The sequence below is a fragment of the Eurosta solidaginis genome, chromosome 4 (genome assembly GCF_040869045.1).
Source record: "Eurosta solidaginis isolate ZX-2024a chromosome 4, ASM4086904v1, whole genome shotgun sequence".
NCBI classification, from domain to species: Eukaryota; Metazoa; Arthropoda; class Insecta; order Diptera; family Tephritidae; genus Eurosta; species Eurosta solidaginis.
This window is the reverse complement of record NC_090322.1, coordinates 50413026-50432337: the sequence shown is the minus strand read 5'-3', so window position 1 is coordinate 50432337 and position 19312 is coordinate 50413026. Positions and strand designations below refer to the sequence as shown.

Genomic DNA, 19312 nt, shown 5'->3' with positions numbered 1-19312 from the left:
TAGTGAATAGTACAATCGATAAGGAAAGCGACAAAATTGTTAATTAAAATCTCGACAAATCGCATCGTTATAAGTTAGTGAATTCCACTACAGGTCATCAGTGATACACTCGGAGTGCTTGCAAAACAGTGCCGAGGGGCGACCCCGCTTAGAAAAATATTCTTCTAATTCTACCGTCACATAATGGCGGCCATTGTTTACTATATAGTTTGGTAGCTTAATTCGAGGTTATGTTGCGAATAGAGTGGAAGACACTCGCAGGCCGTGAAAATAGGCACTCGAATGGAGTGGAATGAAGAACAGTAGGAAGACCAGAGTTGCATTGGATCAATCATTGCATCAATATTAAAGATAAATTTAGAAAAAATAATTAAATACTTGAGTATAACAAACATTTTCTTTCAATTACTGCAATTAAGGTGTCCTAGATGCTATATATTCCAAAATTATAACAGTTTATGTCTGTTTAAAAATTTAACTTCAATTTCCCTAAGATATCCGTAATATGCCCATTAGTGATGTTTGTGTGTGTGTGTGCAAATTTTGAGCGATCAGCTGTTAGTTGCGCTACTTGGTAAAATTTACAATGATGGCGGCCGCCAACAATTCCAATATATTAAGCATTGTGAATGATAACTTCCCTTCAAAAAACGCGAGTACTCCATAAATAATGTAAGGAATACTCCTTTGGCAGTATAGGACTGCTCCAAATCTAATCTGTATTCATACAAAAAATGTGCTCCAATTAACATTGCGATTTCCTAGGAGAGGAGTAGGTGATCCCACTCTCGCTTTGTTTTGTAAGTATTCCATAGAGTACATACGTGAGGGTACTTTCCAAAGTACTTTCACTCTAGTACTCCATGGAGCACCCACAGTACTAAAAATGAATTGTGTCGGAAAGAATTATCGAAGTAAATTTAATTTAAAATGAAAGTAAATGAAGAGGGGCAATATAACTTTTATATTATATAATACGAATATTCTTATGTTATTTAGCATATGCGTGAATAAAGAAACTAATATTTCTCTATACATACTTTAGTATGTATACATAAAACAAGTGCGCTGTTGCATTTTATCAGAGTTGCCAAAGTAAAATTTTATTCTTAGTTATTTACATGCAATATTTTACTTTTGGCAACTCTGTTCGATCGTCATCGTGTCGTGATCACTGTCGTTAAAAAACGAGCAATGATCGGCTGATGGTGGTCCGCAAACGCATTGAAAAGAAGTATTGTTAGAGTACTCCAACATGAAGATAATGGAACACGTAATCCAACAATTTTTGCAGGGTAAGTGTGATATCTTCATCATAGACGTCAAAATTCCAAAATGATTGGATCACCTGATTTGTAATTGACTATCGCTATCTCATTCTGCATCTCTCAATCACCCGCTGAAGATAGGCGCCGCCATATTGAACACCCTGTCAAAACGCTAAAAAGTAGCCATATTGAACATCCTGTCAGGCAGTTGACAGATAAGATATCACACTTAAGGCTCCATTACTGATACTTAGCATAGACTTGACTTGCCTTGCGAACTGTCACTTACAGTTCTGTTAAATGAACATTGCATGTTACTGATTACTCAAAACTTAACTTGACTTAGAAGTCTGTTGAATTTTGATTTTCTATGTAAGTTCTAAGTGACGCTTATATTTTGAGATGCCATTTGTTTCCATTTCATTTTGACATTTTGTCATACAAATTGACATTTATTTAAAAATAAATTTCAACGCTGATTATGATGCCAGATTTTATGCGCCAAGTGGGGTATAATCGTGGCTAAGTTGCCAAGTTTACGCCAAGTCAAGTCAAGTCAATGCTAAGTATCAGTAATGGGAGCTTTAGTCATCATTCACAATGATAGTAACCCTGGAGTGTTTGTCGATACAACTACTTTTGTCCGATACCTGAGTAGTCGATGCAAAAATACTGAGTACTCGATGCAAAAGTATCGACTACAAATTTTCTTGGTATCGGGTCTAAAGTGTGAATACCAAATTTTATTTTCTAGTATCGTTTCATTTTTAAGTCGCCCTAGTGCTTTACTATGGTGTTTTTATAATTTTTACTGAAGCAGATACAGTCCCTCAAATGGATACAAATGATCTATATATCGGTTACCTGTGTCGGACGTGTATGATTAAACTGGAAGCCTTCACGCCTGAAGGCAGCACTGAACCACAACACCAATCTATCTTTGAAACTATTGAGGAATGCGACGAATTACGAGTAGCTGCCTTGTTATCCAGCACAATACCCCAAATAGTGGAAGTGCAGCTAAGTGACGAGCTACCAAAAAAAATGTGTTGTAAATGCTTGCACCAATTGATAAGTGTGTATCGGTTCCAAAAATTGTGCGTGCAATCCGACCATAAGATGCGAGAAATGGTTTCTAAAAAATGGGATGGTTTAAACATGTCAATGGAGGCAGCAATTGAAGATAAAGTATTACCAAGTGACACAGATTCGTACCCGTTGAGCAGTTGCCAGCCCAAATGCACTGCTCAAAACGAACTTCCAGAAACAGAAACGGCTCTTGAAGGCAGACAGCAAGCGATTGAGTCGGAATCAGCACAATGGAGTCCTGCTCAGCATTTACTAAAAAACGAACAATTACTGGATTATTGTGAAAATTCGCAAGGCGAGTTAAGCGAATTTATCAAAAACGAGCCCATTGAAGATGATGAAGGAAGTACTGAATATAGCGGCACAATCCATTCAACAACCTTTTTGAACAAAGAAGAATTTACAACGGAAAAGCAAAAAGTAACTGTGCCGTAAGTAGGATAAGGATTATATTGATTTTTGCTTCATGTATATATATGTTGTTGTTGTAGCAATGCTCGCCCCACCTAATAGCCGCGACCGATCACAAATTGTCATCAATATCCTCTATCGGGAGTCCAAGGAAACTTGCCGTTTCAACAGGGGTGGACCATAAGGAAAGGGGTGTTAGAGGCGTTGGTTCCACATTACAATTGAAGAGATGGTTGGTGTCATGTGGGGACACATTGTAAGCGGGGCATACATTTTGTATGTCGGGGTTGATTCTGGATAGGTAAGAGTTTAACCTGTTACAGTATCCAGAACGAAGTTGAGCAAGAGTGACACGCGTTTCCCTGCGGAGTATGCGTTCCCCTTCCGCAAGTTTTGGATAATTTTCGTTAAGCACTGGATTCACCGGGCAATTCCCGGCATAAAGGTCCGACGCCTGTTTATGGAGTTCACCAAGGACCTGCTTGTGTTTTTTCACTTCATACGGCTGGGTTCTCAGGTGCCGTATTTCCTCAAAATGCTTTCGGAGATGACTCCTTAAGCCCCTAGGCGGTGCTGGTTCATCAATCAGATGTCTGTTGGGAATGCCCAGGTTTCTGGGTATTCAACAGGAACTGTTTGGCCAGCATCTCATTTCTCTCCCTGATGGGGAGTATTCTCGCCTCATTATGCAGATGGTTTTCTGGGGACATAAGAAGACAGCCCGTGGCGATTCAGAGACCAGTATTTTGGCAGGCCTGTAGTTTCTTTCAGTGGGTGATTTTTAGGCTTGGCGACCATATGGGTGACGCGTAGCACGTAATCGGCTGGCTAATTGCTTTGTATGTAGTCATGAGCGTTTCTTTATCTTTTCCCCAAGTACTGCCAGCGAGGGATTTGAGGATTTTGTTACGGCTCTGAATTCTCGGAACAATTGCGGCTGCGTGCTCACCAAAATGTAGATCCTGATCAAACGTCACACCCAAGATTTTGGGGTGTCGGACAGTCGGTAGCGTAGTGCCATCGACGTGGATGTTCAAAATGGTCGACATTTGGGGCGTCCATGTTGTAAATAAGGTCGCGGAAGATTTAGTCGGTGATAATGCCAGGTTTCGCGAGGCGAAAAAACTGGAGAGTTCAGGGAGGTAGCCGTTTATTTTATTGCATAGCGCATCGATCTTTGGCCCTGGGCCTGTGGCCATTATTGTGCAGTCATCGGCGTAGGAAACGATTGTGACTCTTTCCGGTGGTGAAGGTAGCTTAGATATGTAGAAATTAAACAAAAGTGGGGATAGGACACCACCCTGTGGCACCCCCTGTTTAATTCTCCTTGGTTTTGATGTTTCGTTTCTAAATTGCACCGATGCCTGCCGACCACCCAGATAATTTGCGGTCCACCTTTTAAGACATGGGGGAAGGGTAGACCCTTCCAGGTCCTGCAGTAACGAGCCATGGTTGACCGTATCAAAAGCTTTTGATACGTCTAGCGCTACGAGTACTGTTCTATGGTGGGGGGTATTGATTTAAACTGCAATTTATCTGGGTGCTAATGGCATTCAGCGCGGTGGTAGTTCCATATTTTCTGAAGCCATGCTGATGAGGGGCTAGCTGCAAATACGGAAATACGGCACCTGAGAACCGAGCCGTATGAAGTGAAAAAACACAAGCTGGTCCTTGGTGAACTCCATAAACAGGCGTCGGACCTTTATGCCGGGAATTGCCCGGTGAATCCAGTACTTAACGAAAATTATCCAAAACTTGCGGAAGAGGAACGCATACTCCCCAGGGAAACGCGTGTCACTCTTGCTCAACTTCGTTCTGGATACTGTAACAGGTTAAACTCTTACCTATCCAGAATCAACCCCGACATACAAAATGTATGCCCCGCTTGCAATGTGTCCCCACATGACACCAACCATCTCTTCAATTGTAATGTGGAACCAACTCCTCTAACACCCCTTTCCTTATGGTCCACCCCTGTTGAAACGGCAAGTTTCCTTGGACTCCCGTTAGAGGATATTGATGACAATTTGTGATCGGTCGCGGCTATTAGGTGGGGCGAGCATTGCTACAACAACAACAACAGGGGCTAGCTGCAAATTAGCTTGGAAATAAGGGAGCAAAATGGCTTCAAGCGTCTTTGCCACCGGCGATAGGAGAGATATCGGACGATACGACTCACCTATGTTAGCTGGTTTCCCAGGCTTTAGTAGCGGGACCACCTTGGCCATTTTCCATTTCTCAGGTATGACAAAGGTGGAAAGAGACAGATTGAAGACATGCGCTAAATATTTGAACCCCTCTTTCCCTAGGTTTTTAAGCATCGGCATGGCTATGCCGTCTGGGCCCACTGCTTTGGATGGTTTAGCACGACCAATGGCGTCCTCAACCTCTTTAGCGGCGATGGTGATTGGTGACGCGCTGAATTTGTGTTTATGTGCGCGTCTATTGGCTCTCCGGTTATCTTTGTCGACCGTAGGATGCATTATATATTGTCGGCAGAATGCGCCCGCGCATTTTTTCGCGTCCGACAGCACTTTGTCGCCAAAGGCGATGGAAACTTTGTCTTTGTGCTTGGTCGGATTCGATAGGGACTTTACGGTGGACCAAAGTTTACCCACACCGGTAGAGAGGTTACAACCTCTTAGGTGCTCCTCCCATTTCGCCCGCTTGTGTTCATCTACCCCCTTATTTGGGGGTCGCCTGGGTCAAGCTGTCTTATAAGGTCACGTTCTCTCGCTAAGTTTGCGGCCTCCGCCGGGAAGTGGGGCCGGATTTCGGGAATTCTCCCGGCTGGAATGAAATGTCACGAGGCGGATTTAATGACCTTACGGAAGGCACGCTCCCCTTGGCGGGCATCAGTCGGGATAGGGAGGGCAGCTAGGCGGCTGTCTGTAAAGGATTTATATTCTTCCCACTTTCCTTTTTTGAAGTTTATGAAAGTGCGTTTTTCAGTGACGATGAAGTCGGCGTTACGCTCAAGCGAAATAAGTATGGGCAGGTGGTCGGATGCCAATGTTACCATCGGCTGCCAGTTGACGCAGTTTACGAGTTCTGCGCTCACGATTGAGATATCTGGCGAGCTGTGACAGCTTCCTACCATACGTTTGGGGGCGTCTCCGTTTATTGTGCAGAACGTCGTTTCTTCTATTTGATCCGCCAACATCTCACCCCTACTGTCCGCCCGCAAGTTTGAATGCCATAGATCATGATGGGCATTGAAATCGCCTAAGATAATGCGATTGTTGCCAGTGAGTAAGGGCCTGATATTAGGGCGGTATCCACTGGGGCAACAGGTGGCAGGAGGGATGTAGATGTTGATGATTTCTAGGTTTGCATCGCCTGACCGGACAGATAGGCCTTGACGTTCTAAGACATTGTCCCTGCGGTCGATGCCAGGATCAAATATACAATATTGCACAGAGTGGTGTATGATAAACGCGAAACCGCCTCCATTTCCGCTCTCGCGGTCTTTCCTGTGGACGTTATACCCAGAGCAGGTCTGCAATGCAGATCTTGCTGTGAGTTTAGTCTCTTGAATCGCAGCAATGCGGATATTGTGCCGCTTCATGAAATCGACTATCTCCGTAATCTTCCCAGTTAGTCCATTACAGTTTAACTTCAGAATTCTGAAGTGCATAAGGGGAGACGTCGCCACTCTGGGGGTAAGTGACGGGTGACTACGCCTGGGTTGGGGAAGGCCAGGACGCAATTGCTGTTGTGGCCCTACGACTGGGCGTCCTTGGGCAAGCATTGTGGTACCCGGATGATTTGGGTTTGCGACCTGGCAACATGGCGCGATGAAACCCGTCGGGGGGTTGCCGTCGCAGAGACCAGAACATCTAGGGAAGTGGCACCACCCAAGGCAGGAGCTGCATTGGGCGGATGTCGCAAACATATATATACTGTGCTGGCAAACGGTGCAAACGGAGGTAGGGACTAAGAGTCTGTTTCCCTGACCTACACGATTGCTGCCGGAAAAGAGGGGGGGGGGGAGAAGACGGGGGCAGGGGCTGTTGCTCAGCATTGCTTCCGACTCTACAACGAAGATTGTAGTTATGAGTGGTAGCAGCTGTTTGAGTTGTTGGCGCCGTGGGGCGCGAGCAGCAGCGGGTACTTGTTGTGGCTTGCTGAGCAGCGGGGCTGCTGGAAGGTAGTGAGGGGGGCGCTTAGACGTAGACTACGGGACGCCCTTGGGCGTGAACAGCAAGGAACCACAAAAGATTTATAAAAGTTACGTGGACGTCGGGTTTTGGGATCAAGCCCAGAACAACCTGTCCGATGCAACCATCCCTTGCACGAGACACTCTGAACAGAGTATAACCGTCCTAAAAAGATTCTTTTCCGGCAGATGCAGCAAAACCATTTCTCAGGACCGGGGTCAGGAGACGGACCCGGATTGGATTCGATGCCTTCCCGGAGTAAGAGAATATGGAGCAGTCCTGCTGCAAGGAGCTGCTGTGAGGATGACAATTTGTGGGAGGGACGAAACAAATTAGATGGGGTCACACTGAAATGACAGTCCTTGGTCGGGAAAAATCCCGAGTCGCTCCGGTACATAGAACCGACTGCCTTGGGAAGCGCATGTATATATATCGCACCTATTAGCCTGTCCCCAGTCCGCATAGGATACCATAAGGAGCTGCGTTGGGATACCCAGCGCAATGCCCGCATCATCTTAGGGTGGCTCGGAAAATGCTCGAATTGGAACGCATTCAACGTAGAAAATAGTATTTGAAAATGTAAGAAAAAAGCGCTCCTTTTTTAGATAGAATCATTGCTTCTACTTTGATAGACTAAAATTGAGTGGACTACAAAACTGCATACTTTGAGCCTTTACTGCAAATTTTGATACTTCTCGATTATTCAAATTTTTCGAAAACTTTTTTTTGGTTCGCGTAGTTTCGGCTAATAATAGAGCAATAACCGCCAAAAGGGCTATACAATATTATGTTTGAATTTCTGTTTGTGATAGAAACCGATAGTCCAAATATCGAAGCCCTACTACACCGCACCTTTAATTGTAAACTGATTCAACTCAAAATTTTGACTTTTTTAGATTTTTCGATATACCAACAAAAGCAACTAAGAAAATTATGCTGACATTTATAGAATACTCAGAAAGACCAAAATAGCGGACATATATTTGAATCTCAATTCTATAATGGAAGTCTATGAAAACAACTTTGTTTGCGTTGTTCCCAACAACATAAAATTTTGAATTACATACATACATCTGTTTACAATAAAATGGGTGACATATTGGAACGAAGTTACAACTTAGAGTTAAGTGCAAAACAAGGCTGTTTGTTTATGTTGTTGTTGTTGTTGTTGTAGCAGTGTTTGTTTATAATTTTTTGGTGGTTGCAATTTATCCGTTAAGCCTTATTCCAAGGAAAATTTGTCGATTTATATTCGGACTAAAAACACTATTAACATCGACAACACTCCCCAAAGCCTTCGGGGAATGTCTTTATCGTTAATACAAGAAGATTCAACCTTTAAGGTGACACATATATACATTAGACTGGGTCGATTTATTAACCGATATCGCGCCATCGATTTTTCGATAGGATTTGGGTTCAGGAAAAAAAGTTCCACTACGCATACCCAAAAGAATTATTTTCCAGCCTGCGAAATTTCATTTTTTTTACTTCTTTTCGACTTTGATTTTTAAGGTTTTTTGCATGACTACTAAAAAAATTTATATGATATAAGGTTTTTCAATTAGAAGAAAATTTTTTAAAGGGAAAAAATTAAAAAGGAGCACGACGCAAATTGGAAGAGAAGCTCGGCCTAAAATCTCTTCGGAGGTTATCGCGCCTTACATTTATTTATTTTATATTTACGGCTCTGCATTTTCGGTACAATTGCGGCTGCATGCTCAGCAAAATGTAGATCCTGTTCGAACGTCACGGGTGTAAGACAGTGCCATTGACGTGGATGTTCAAAATGGTCGACATTTGGGACGTCCATGTTGTAAATAAGGTCGCCGATGATTTAGTTGGTGATAATGGGAGGTTTCGTGAGGTGAAAAAACTGGAAAGATCAGGGTACCTCCATTTATTTTGTTACAAAGCTCATCGATCTGTGGGCCTGGGCCTGTATGTATATATGTATGTATTTATTTGAAAATTGTGGGCATTATTGTGCAGTCATCGGCTTAGGAAACGATAGTAACTCTTCTGGTGGCGAAAGCAGCTTTTATATGTAGAAGTTAAACAAAAGTGGGGATAGGACACCACCCTGTGGCACCCCTTGTTTAATTCTTCTTGTTCAGAGACAGGTTGAAGACATGTGCTAATTATTTGAAACCCTCTTTTCCTAGGCTTTTAAGCATGTCTGTTGGCCCTCCGTCTAAATTTGCCAACCGTAGAATGCATTATATATTGTCGGCAGAAAGCGCTCGCGCATTTTTTCGTATCCGAAAACACTATCACCAAAGGCGATGGAAATTTTGTCTTTGTGCTTGGACGGATTCGATAGGGACTTTACGGTGGACCAAAGCTTACCCACACCTGCAGAGAGGTCACAACGACTTAGATGCTTCTCCCATTTCGCCCGCTTGTGTTCATCCTCAAGCCATCTGATGAATTGGTTTATATGCCTTATTTAGGGGTCGCCGGGATCGAGCTGTCATATAAGGTCACGTTCTCTCGCTAAATTTGGGGCCTCCGCCGGAAAATGATGAAAGGTTGGCTTTTCAGCGCCAACCATTTTTGGTGTGATTTATACTCACGCTAAATTGTGGGTATGCAGCCCAATGCTCACACCCGCACTCACTAATTTAAATATTTCAAACAAATCGTTTTTGCCATCATTTTTCATTGCTGAAAGCAACAGCGATGCCAGTTACACTCAGTGGTGTGTTCAATGCATTAAGGCTGGATAAAGGCTCCATTACTGATACTTAGCATAGACTTGACTTGGCTTGCGAACTGTCACTTACAGTTCTGTTAAATGAACATTGCATGTTACTGATTACTCAAAACTTAACTTGACTTAGAAGTCTGTTGAATTTTGATTTTCTATGTAAGTTCTAAGTGACGTTTACATTTTGAGAAGCCATTTGTTTGTTTCCATTTCATTTTGACATTTTGTCATACAAATTGACATTTATTTAAAAATAAATTTCAACGCTGATTATGATGCCAGATTTTATGCGCCAAGTGGAGTATAATCGTGGCTAAGTTGCCAAGTTTACGCCAAGTCAAGTCAAGTCTATGCTAAGTATCAGTAATGGGGGCTTTAAGGCTCCATTACTGATACTTAGCATAGACTTGACTTGGCTTGCGAGCTGTCACTTACAGTTCTGTTAAATTAACATTGCATGTTACTGATTACTCAAAACTTAACTTGACTTTGAAGTCTGTTGAATTTTGATTTTCTATGTAAGTTCTAAGTGACGTTTACATTTTGAGATGCCATTTGTTTGTTTCCATTTCATTTTGACATTTTGTCATACAAATTGACATTTATTTAAAAATAAATTTCAACGCTGATTATGATGCCAGATTTTATGCGCCAAGTGGAGTATAATCGTGGCTAAGTTGCCAAGTTTACGCCAAGTCAAGTCAAGTCTATGCTAAGTATCAGTAATGGAGCCTTAACGCAGTGCGGTTATACCACACTTCCTTAGAAAAAAGAAGTATCTGACAAGTTGATCAGATTTGTCATATTCTTCTTGTTCCTATGACTTAAATTGTTTTGATTGAATGAATGTATGATATTAGGGTGTTCCTCCCCTTTTTTTCATTCGTTCAATCAGAAAAATTTTTTTCTTTTTACATATGAAATTTTGTTAATATTATAATATTAATTCAATTACTTACATGTAATTTGTTTTCTAATTTCTATTGCATTAAATTAATGTATTATATATTTATGACAAATAATGCATGCATATTAAATATTTGGTATTATTTGCATGCCGATTGTAATGTAACTTAAAATTCCTAGCTTTAAAGTTTTTTTTTTTTTTTGTTTTCGTTTATTAATAAAGATTTTAGTTTGAGATGAAGTGAATGTAATGAAGATTTAAACTAGTTAAAAGTCAGTTTGTAAATTTGTATAAAAATGTTTAGTTTACCTTATTGACTCGTTCTTTCTGAACGGTTTTTTCCTTTTTATTCATTTCATCTAAAACCGTGACATTAACTCCATCAATTTTTGTGACTATATATGGTCCTTGATAAATACTTTCGTGTTTATTTCTAGGTTCTTTTTGTACTACTACCTTATTGTTTATATTAATAGCTAACGGACGCGCCCTCTTATCATATGGATCCTTATTTTTAATTTTATGTTTGCTAATTAAATCTTTTGCTATTTTATGTGTTTTTTGTAGTCTATATTTTACTTCTTTTTCATAATTTTCAACATTGTAAATTGGATCGATTTGTTCCTTTTTAACTTCATTTGGTAAAGTAACATTTCTACGGAATACTAATTCGTATGGAGTAAATCCATTATCAAAAACTGTACTAGGAGTTGTATTCTGCAAAAATGTTAAATATTTCAAATACACGTCCCATTCGGGGAAGTTATCATTTAGAAAAGCTCGTAAATATTCATTAAATACCCGATGATTTTTTTCAACTGTACCTAGGGTTTCTTGATAGTAAGCCGTAGAAAAATTATGTTCCATTTTTAGGAGTTTAGTTAATTCAGAGAAAATTTCATTTTTATATTCGGTTCCTAAATCGGTTTTATTTGATTTCATTATGCCATAAATGAGGATGAAGCCTTCAAAAATGGCAGTTGAAATTGTTTTTGCTGTCTTATCAGGGATTGATATTGTAACTAGGTATTTGCTTAAGTCGCACATAATGGTAACCGCGAACCTATTTCCATTATTCGACTCAGGCAAAGGTCCTATTGTATCTATAACTACGACATCGAAAGGCTTGCAGGGTTTTGGTGTAAGCACCAAATTTTCTTTGGTTTTTGGCTTGACTATTCAAAAGGAACTTTTTGCAATTTTTGACGTATGTGGCAATATCACGGGTCATACCTTTCCAATAATATTTTGTACGTATTTTTGCGTAAAGCTTTTTATTTCCGCAGTGACCACCTGATATCGGGTCATTGTGGTAAATTTCCATTAGTTTAAGTTTTTTGTCGTTGTCCGTAACTGTTTCGACAGGCTCTTTTAATAGTATTTGTAAATTTTTTAAAATTGAATTCTCTGTACTTTTAAAATTTGAAATAGAAAAATATTTAAATAATTAATAATTCATCTAATTGCATTATTTTGTTAGTACACACAATACTAAGTAACTCGAGTTTTTTATGTTTTAAATGCGCATATATTTTTAAATTGATTTTATCATTATCGTTGTCATGACAAATTTGGCTTTTTATCCTATGCATTTTCTTGGAAAAATTATATGAAAATTTGTCGAATACCTGTAATTTAATATTTGTTTCGTTTATGTCCTCAGCCGATTGCTGTAGTTGTTCGTGACGTTTCGTCATAGACCTCGTCTGTACTGCTAAAATTTGATTATTGGAATTTTTAAGTTCTTGAATTCAAATTCGTGATAATGCGTCTGCACCTACGTTAGATTTTCCTTTAATATATTCTATGGTAAAATTATATTCGGGCAATTCCACACGGATTCTGGAAAGTTTCGGCGACGGATCTTTCATATTAAATAGATAAAATAGTGGACGATGATCTGATTTAACTTTGAAGTGAGTGCCATAGATATATGCACGAAATTGCTTTATTGCAAAATATTTTGCCAAAAGTTCTAATTCTATTATTCCTTTATTTTGTTCCGATTTGCTAAAGGCTCTGGAAGCAAAACAAATTGGCAAGTCGTTACCATTATGATTTTGTATCGCATCACAACCTAACTTAGAAGCATCAGCCATAATTAAACATTCTTTGGTGAAATCTGGATATTGTAATAGTTTTGGAGAAATCAGACTTTTTCTTAGTTTATCGAAAGCTAACTCACATGCCGTATCCCAATTAAATTCAACCTTTTTTTTACTCAAACGGTTCAATGGAGCTGCTAATGAAGCGAAATTTGGAATAAATCTCCTATAATAATTTGCAAATGCCACGAATCTTCGGCCAGCATCTTTATCGCGTGGCTTAGGATACCTTTTAATTGCTTCAATTTTTGAATCGTCTGTTAGGAACCCATTTGCTGAGCATTTATGCCCTAAGAAAGTTACTTCAGGTCAAAGAAATTTACATTTTTTTGGGTTAAGTCGCAAGCTGAATTTCCTACAGGTCTCGAAAACTTTTTTTAGATTGGTGAGATGATGTGCTTCGCTACATCCAATTGCTATTATATCGTCTACATACATAAAGGCTTGGTTGGGTGAAATACCAGAAAATGCAATTGACATCATTCATGGAAATAAGTTTGGAGCCACGTTTAAACCAAATGGTTGCACCTTCCATCGAAAAGCTCCGCGGTCAGTACTAAAGGATTTATGTCTCTTGAATCTGTGTGAAGTGGAATTTGGTGAAAACACGAAAAAAGATCTAAAGTAGAAAAGAATTTCGCACGGCCAAGGTTATCCAAAATATCGTCTTCACGTGCCAAAGGAAATTTATCAGCAACTAACTTTATTTACAGCCCTATAGTCAACGCACATTCTATACGATTTTTGGCCATTTAGGTCTTTTTTCGGTACCAAAATCAAGGGACTGTTATAATTCGAACAACTATTTTCGATCAGATCGTTTTCCAATAATTTATTAACCTGTTTATTTATTTCTTCGCGCTGAGAGTACGGTAGGCGGTAATTTTTAATGTATACTGGCGTCGTATCGTTTAGTCTTAGTTTTTGTTCATAAAAATTGTTTATTGTCATTTTATCATTGTCTAGCGCAAAAATTTCGGAATATTCTAAACATAAGTTAATAAGCTTATTTTCAGCATAATTAGGTATTTGTTGTTCTAAAATGCTTTTAAGTTCTTTAATACGACTATTTTGTTTTACTGGGTTATTGATTTTATAAACGTGATAATTAGAAAGTGTTTCTGTTTGAATGTTGCAGTTATTTACGTATTTTACGCTAATTGTGGTGTTTATTACTTTAATGATCGGACTTCCGGTATCAACTATACATTCGCTGTGAAAACACCGTGAGAAATCTCTTGAGAATCCACGAAAAGTGGTTTTGAGTCTATTTCCATTCCGTGAAGGATGGGAAGTACGATCTTTTCATTGCCTATCCAGAAGGAAATGCAATTTGTTGCATAGCTGATATCGCATTTATTTGATTTTAAGAAATCCTTACCAAGTATTCCATCTGATGGAATGTTGAAGTCATTGTCTACCACGTGCAACGTATGTTTGATATAAAAATTTGAAAAGTGTAAGTTAGTTGTAAAAGTACCTAATGTAGAAACTGTATCTGTAGTTACTCCAGTAATATTAATTGTATCATCGTTATTAATTGAAAAATTTTTATTGAGAGAGGAAATTTTAATTAACGGAATGTCGGCTTGTGTATCGACTAGAAATGTACAAAATTTGTTAGAAAATCGGAATAATTTAAGTTAAGACAATAAACGTTTTTAGAAGAAAAACTGTGAGCTGAATCAGTTAGTAATTTGTCTCGTCCTCCGTCAGTGTTCGCTCCTGAGGGGCTTCCCTGTTTAAAGTCCGGACACTTGCATTTCTACCTCTATTATTGGAAGTGTTAGAACCGTTATTATTGCTAGTACGACTATTGCTGCTATTATTATTATTATTAGACTGATGCCGATTTCCGCCGCCGGAACGGAAATTTTGCCTTTGATTGCCGGGATTGAAGTTGTTGCCATGGTTACTGATACTAAAATATGGTCTATTTTGTCTATAATTGTTAAAGTTACGACTTTGATTTTGGGAATTTCGACCTCGGTTATTACTTTGAAAATTTCTGAAATTGTTATTGTTCCGCGCCCTGAATGCTAAAACTTGGCGTTCTTTTATTTCATTTGATTGCTCTACAATCAGTTTAGCTATTTCGTCCTTGGAATCAGAAAAATTGGTTGAAGCGAGGATTGATTTGACTAAACTTGTTTTTGCGTTCAATCGGCAAACGTTAACTGTTTGCTCGATGGCCATTTCATGGGCTTTGGCCTGAGTAATCCCTTCGATAATTACCGAACGCTCTAAAGAATCAGACAATTCCTCGACGCGTTTTGCAAAATCGGTGTAATTATTATTATTAACTTGCAAAGCTGAAATTTTTCCGGCCACAACTTTGGAGTTGTCGGGTTTTATACGGTTACGTAGTGCTATTTTTATATCATTAGCTGAAAGTATTTGAGTTGGTATCGCTTCTCGAGCTTTACCACCGAGTTTGGATTTAATATATGAAATACAAGTGCCATTTAAATTTTCGTCGACAAATTATTCGATTAACTCAATTTTATTAATGAAAGATTCAAGACCCAGGAGCTCACCGCTATAATTTTCACGCATAATACCAGCGCAGATGCTGATAAACGATCTTTTTTCCTCAGGAGTTGCCATATTTGTATCGGAATTAGGAGGATTTGAAATATGTGTTTCGGGCAATTCCTCAAATCCGTGAAATTCTCCGGACAAAGTAAGTCTAGTCAAGGTTTTTGATTGTACTGGGCGAATTTGTAGTTGAGCCTTCGGAAACTGGGCTTTTAAAATCGAGATTTTCGGAATCGGAACATTCGGAATTAAAATTTTTGGAATTGGAATCTGAATTTTTGGAATTGGAATCTGAATTTTCGGAATCTGCGTCTTGCTCTGAAATTTTGGGAACTACTTTTTTGTTTCTAAGAAACATATGTAGTAGGAAGCAAAGAAGAAATATTTAAACTGATTTCGAATTTATAGAAATTGCTTACGAAAATTTAACCGAAATTGAATTGAATGTTGATGTGAAATTGAAAGAATTATCCAACAATTTAATGAAAGACTGAATATTTACTGATAAATTGAATGTATATTGAAGTAATCTAATTTTATTTCAAAGGAAAATATTTTATTTTGGTAAAAGGACTTGGCTGCTGATAACAGACGCACTGCTTTATTAAAAAGATCTCAATGTGTTTGTGTTATTACGGACGCACCGTTTTTATTAAAATTGTATAGTTTTATTTTTATAGATACGGGCGCACCGCATCTTTTCAAACTTGTAATATGAATGTCCTCGGACGCACCGGCATTAAAAAAAAAGTTTCGTTGGTTTTTCACGGAACCACCGTTTACGCAAAAAAAAAATCTTTTTGGTTAATTATGGAACCACCGCTTTGAATAAAAATTGTAATCATGTTATTTTTTTAACGTGCAACGCACCGCTTAGGACAAGTAAAAAAAATTTTTGTTTTTTTTTTTGTTTGTATTGTTTTTGATGTAGCCCACTAAAACTAGAAAACTTTTAAAAATTTATTTAATTTCAGCAACTCTTATACAAGCCAAAAACCAATAAAGCAATTATTGATGATTAAAAAAGTTTCTGTTTTTGTCCGACCCTCTCCCACAGTGCCTACCTTTACACATTTTGCACATGTATATATGTATGTATATTTCAAGAAATTGTGTGTTTGTTTAATGTAATTGAATAAGTATGGTGATAATTACGGTAAATTTTGAAAATTGGAAATATAATATGAAATGTATTATTATGTAGATGTCGAAAATTCAGAAAAAGGTTAATATGAAATAATTTTTTTTTTGTGATAGAAAATATAATGAATATTCTATGGAAATTGACAAAAATGTAAGTTAAATTTATTTTAATATTATGTATATAATGCAAAAATTATTTCATACCAACTGCTGCTGCGCTTCGTTACCGCTTGATAGCTTGCTGTTATGTTGCTGCTGCTGCTGGTCTGCTGCTTCGGTTGCTGTTTTGCTGCTGCTGCTGCGCTTGCTGTTCTGCCATGAAAGGTTGACTTGCTGTTCTGCTGCTTTATGGGTTTACGGTGGTTTGCCGTTATGCTGGTGGCGTGGCTAGTGCCGTTTTACAAAAAAAAATGTTTGGTACAGTCTTCAAAGTATTTATTTGAATTTTTTGTTGTTTTTCTTTCCACAATTATATTATTTCTGCTGCCGTTTAGTTCGTTGTTTTATTTTATTAAATTTTACATGATCCTATTATTTCTGTATTCTATTAAGTCTTTTTTATTGTATTTTTCTGTTAAGTGCTTTTATTTCTTCTAATTTTTCTGCACTAGCCAGTGGCACAAACACCGCCATGAACTACCACCAAATCGTATATAGATTTGATATTTTTTTTGTAGATTTTTTAGTTTTTTTTATTAATTTTATAATTTTTTTGTTGATGGGTTTTTTAAATGTTTGTATATTTTTTTGTAGATTTTATAGTTTTTTTTTTTAAAGGTCATGTTTTTTTGCGTAGTTTTAGTTTTTAATTTTTTTGTAAAATTTTTGCATTCTTATATTTTTTTTTTTGGATTTTTATTTGATGTTATGGTTTTTTTTTTTTTTGTTGATTTAAAAAAATTTTTTTTTTTTGTAAATTAAATTTTAATTCAGGAAAAATTTTTGTGTGTTTAATTCATTTTTAATTAATAATTTTTTTTTTGTTGTTTTATTTGGAGCTTTTCGGCCGGTTTGTCTCAATAAAATCTACTTTTTTATTTCAATCAACGCGTATCGACGCATATTCGCATCTTCATCAGGATTCTAATTTATTTTTTAGAAAATACGAAAAACAAAGTTATTAAATACAGGCAAATTAATATGTTGCATATAAAACTGATTGTACATTTCACTGTGGAATGGGAAAGAAGGAGAAATAAAGTGTACATTGGAACAACGAAAAGATCGTTAGGAACGAGAATATACGAGCATAAGCAAGATGCTAAAAACAACAAAAGCTCCACGGCACTATCACAAACACACAGCCAATTTTGATGAAACAAAAGTATTAGACGTGGAGAACAGAACCAGAAGAAGGATGACATTAGAAGAGTTGCGCATACAGCAACAAATACATACAGCGATGAACTTCAAAGAAGACGTCGACAACATAAACTGCGCTTATGCTACAACGATCACAGTCAATGCAAAATATTGACGAATAAAGACGTGTTGTGCGGTTTAATTTTTTTTACAAAATGTATCTGTTTGTTAATGTTATGTGTATATATGTTTATATGTGTTCAACAACTAGACGAATTTAATGTTGTCAATAATGTAAGTTTAGTGAAATGTAAAATCAGTTTTATATTTTTTTATTTATTTATTTATTATTTAAAGTCGACGACAAACTATGGTCGACTGCATAATATAAAAGATATATAAATATACAACTCAAAAGATAAAATTTAAGATATATCGAGATTTCAACAATGTTATATTACAAACAAAGAAATATTAGTGAACATTACTATTTAATTTCAAAATATAATAATAATAAGAAATATGAGTAGAAATAAGATCTTATGCCGAAATCTTATACTGGCGGAATGCATCAGATTCCGCTCAGCATGATATCGGAATGCAGTGGATTCCAATCTCCCTGTTGGAATGCAACAAGATTCCAATCAGCATGTCATGGGAATCCGGCAGTGCTAAGAGTAGTGTAATGAGGATACGTCATCACAAGGCATAAAAAAGTAACATGACCTGTGTTGTTGGAATGCACCGGATTCCAATCAGCTCGATGCCTGACCCATAAGATTATACTGCCGGAATGCATACGATTCCGGTCAGTGACTCATGAAAAAGCATGTTTTTTACGTTGTTGGAATGCACCAGATTCCAATCAACACAGTACTGTCTTGTTCCTTCTTAATGATACATGTTGATAAATGTTCCTCCATCCTTAAGCGAAATAGTTCCCATTTTTTATCGATAAAACGCCGGCAAATTAAATTAGCTTGTATCTCTTAAATTAGATAGGCAAGTATTGCATTACGTATAGTGGCAAAAGTATATTCAAGACTGATGCAGCTATACAAGTCATTGTAGTGCGCGCACCAGATAGGAAGAGGATTATTTTTAGCAAAGTTTCGTCGACAAAGGGGTAAATAGAAAGGAACGTAGTGTCTGGATACTCTAGGGGGAACCGCAAAAAACAAGCGGCTGAGGAGGTCCGCGGAATCAATTTCTCCAGTAATATTCTCCGATTTTCCAGAGTGGGTAAGTTAATAAGAAGAAGTCTACTTCTGTATGGAGGAAGGTGGAGACTTGAGTCCCAATTAAGGCCGCGCAATGCAAATATCAAAAATTGCTTTTGAACTGACTCAAGACGCTTTATATGCTTTTGAGAAACAGGGGACCAAACGCATGAGCAATACTCGAGTATTGGACGAACCAGCGATGTGTAAAGAACCTTAGTGAGGTACGGATCATCGAACTCTTTAGCCCATCTTTTAACAAATCCAAGTAAACCCAAAGCTTTGTTGGCTATAGATGAAAAATGCATGTTAAAATTCAATTTCGGATCAAAAAGGACACCTAGATCATTTGCAATAGATATACGCTCCAAAGGCGTACCATCTATTACATAAGATTTCAATGCTGGCTTCACTCGGTGAAATGTCATATGCTTACATTTAGAGCAATTTAAAGCTAGT

General features: G+C 37.9%; 1 protein-coding gene across 3 annotated transcripts in view; it reads left to right on the top strand.

Moving 5' to 3' along the window:
* Positions 1-1991: 1991 nt before the first annotated feature.
* Positions 1992-19312, top strand: part of LOC137249716 (zinc finger protein 141-like) — a 57662-nt gene continuing 40341 nt past the window's right edge. For all 3 annotated transcript variants that reach the window (XM_067781494.1, XM_067781495.1, XM_067781493.1), the window contains exon 1: positions 1992-2788. In XM_067781494.1, coding sequence (XP_067637595.1) covers positions 2103-2788 — 686 coding nt within the window. In that variant the 5' untranslated portion in view covers positions 1992-2102. The remainder of the gene's footprint in view (positions 2789-19312) is intronic.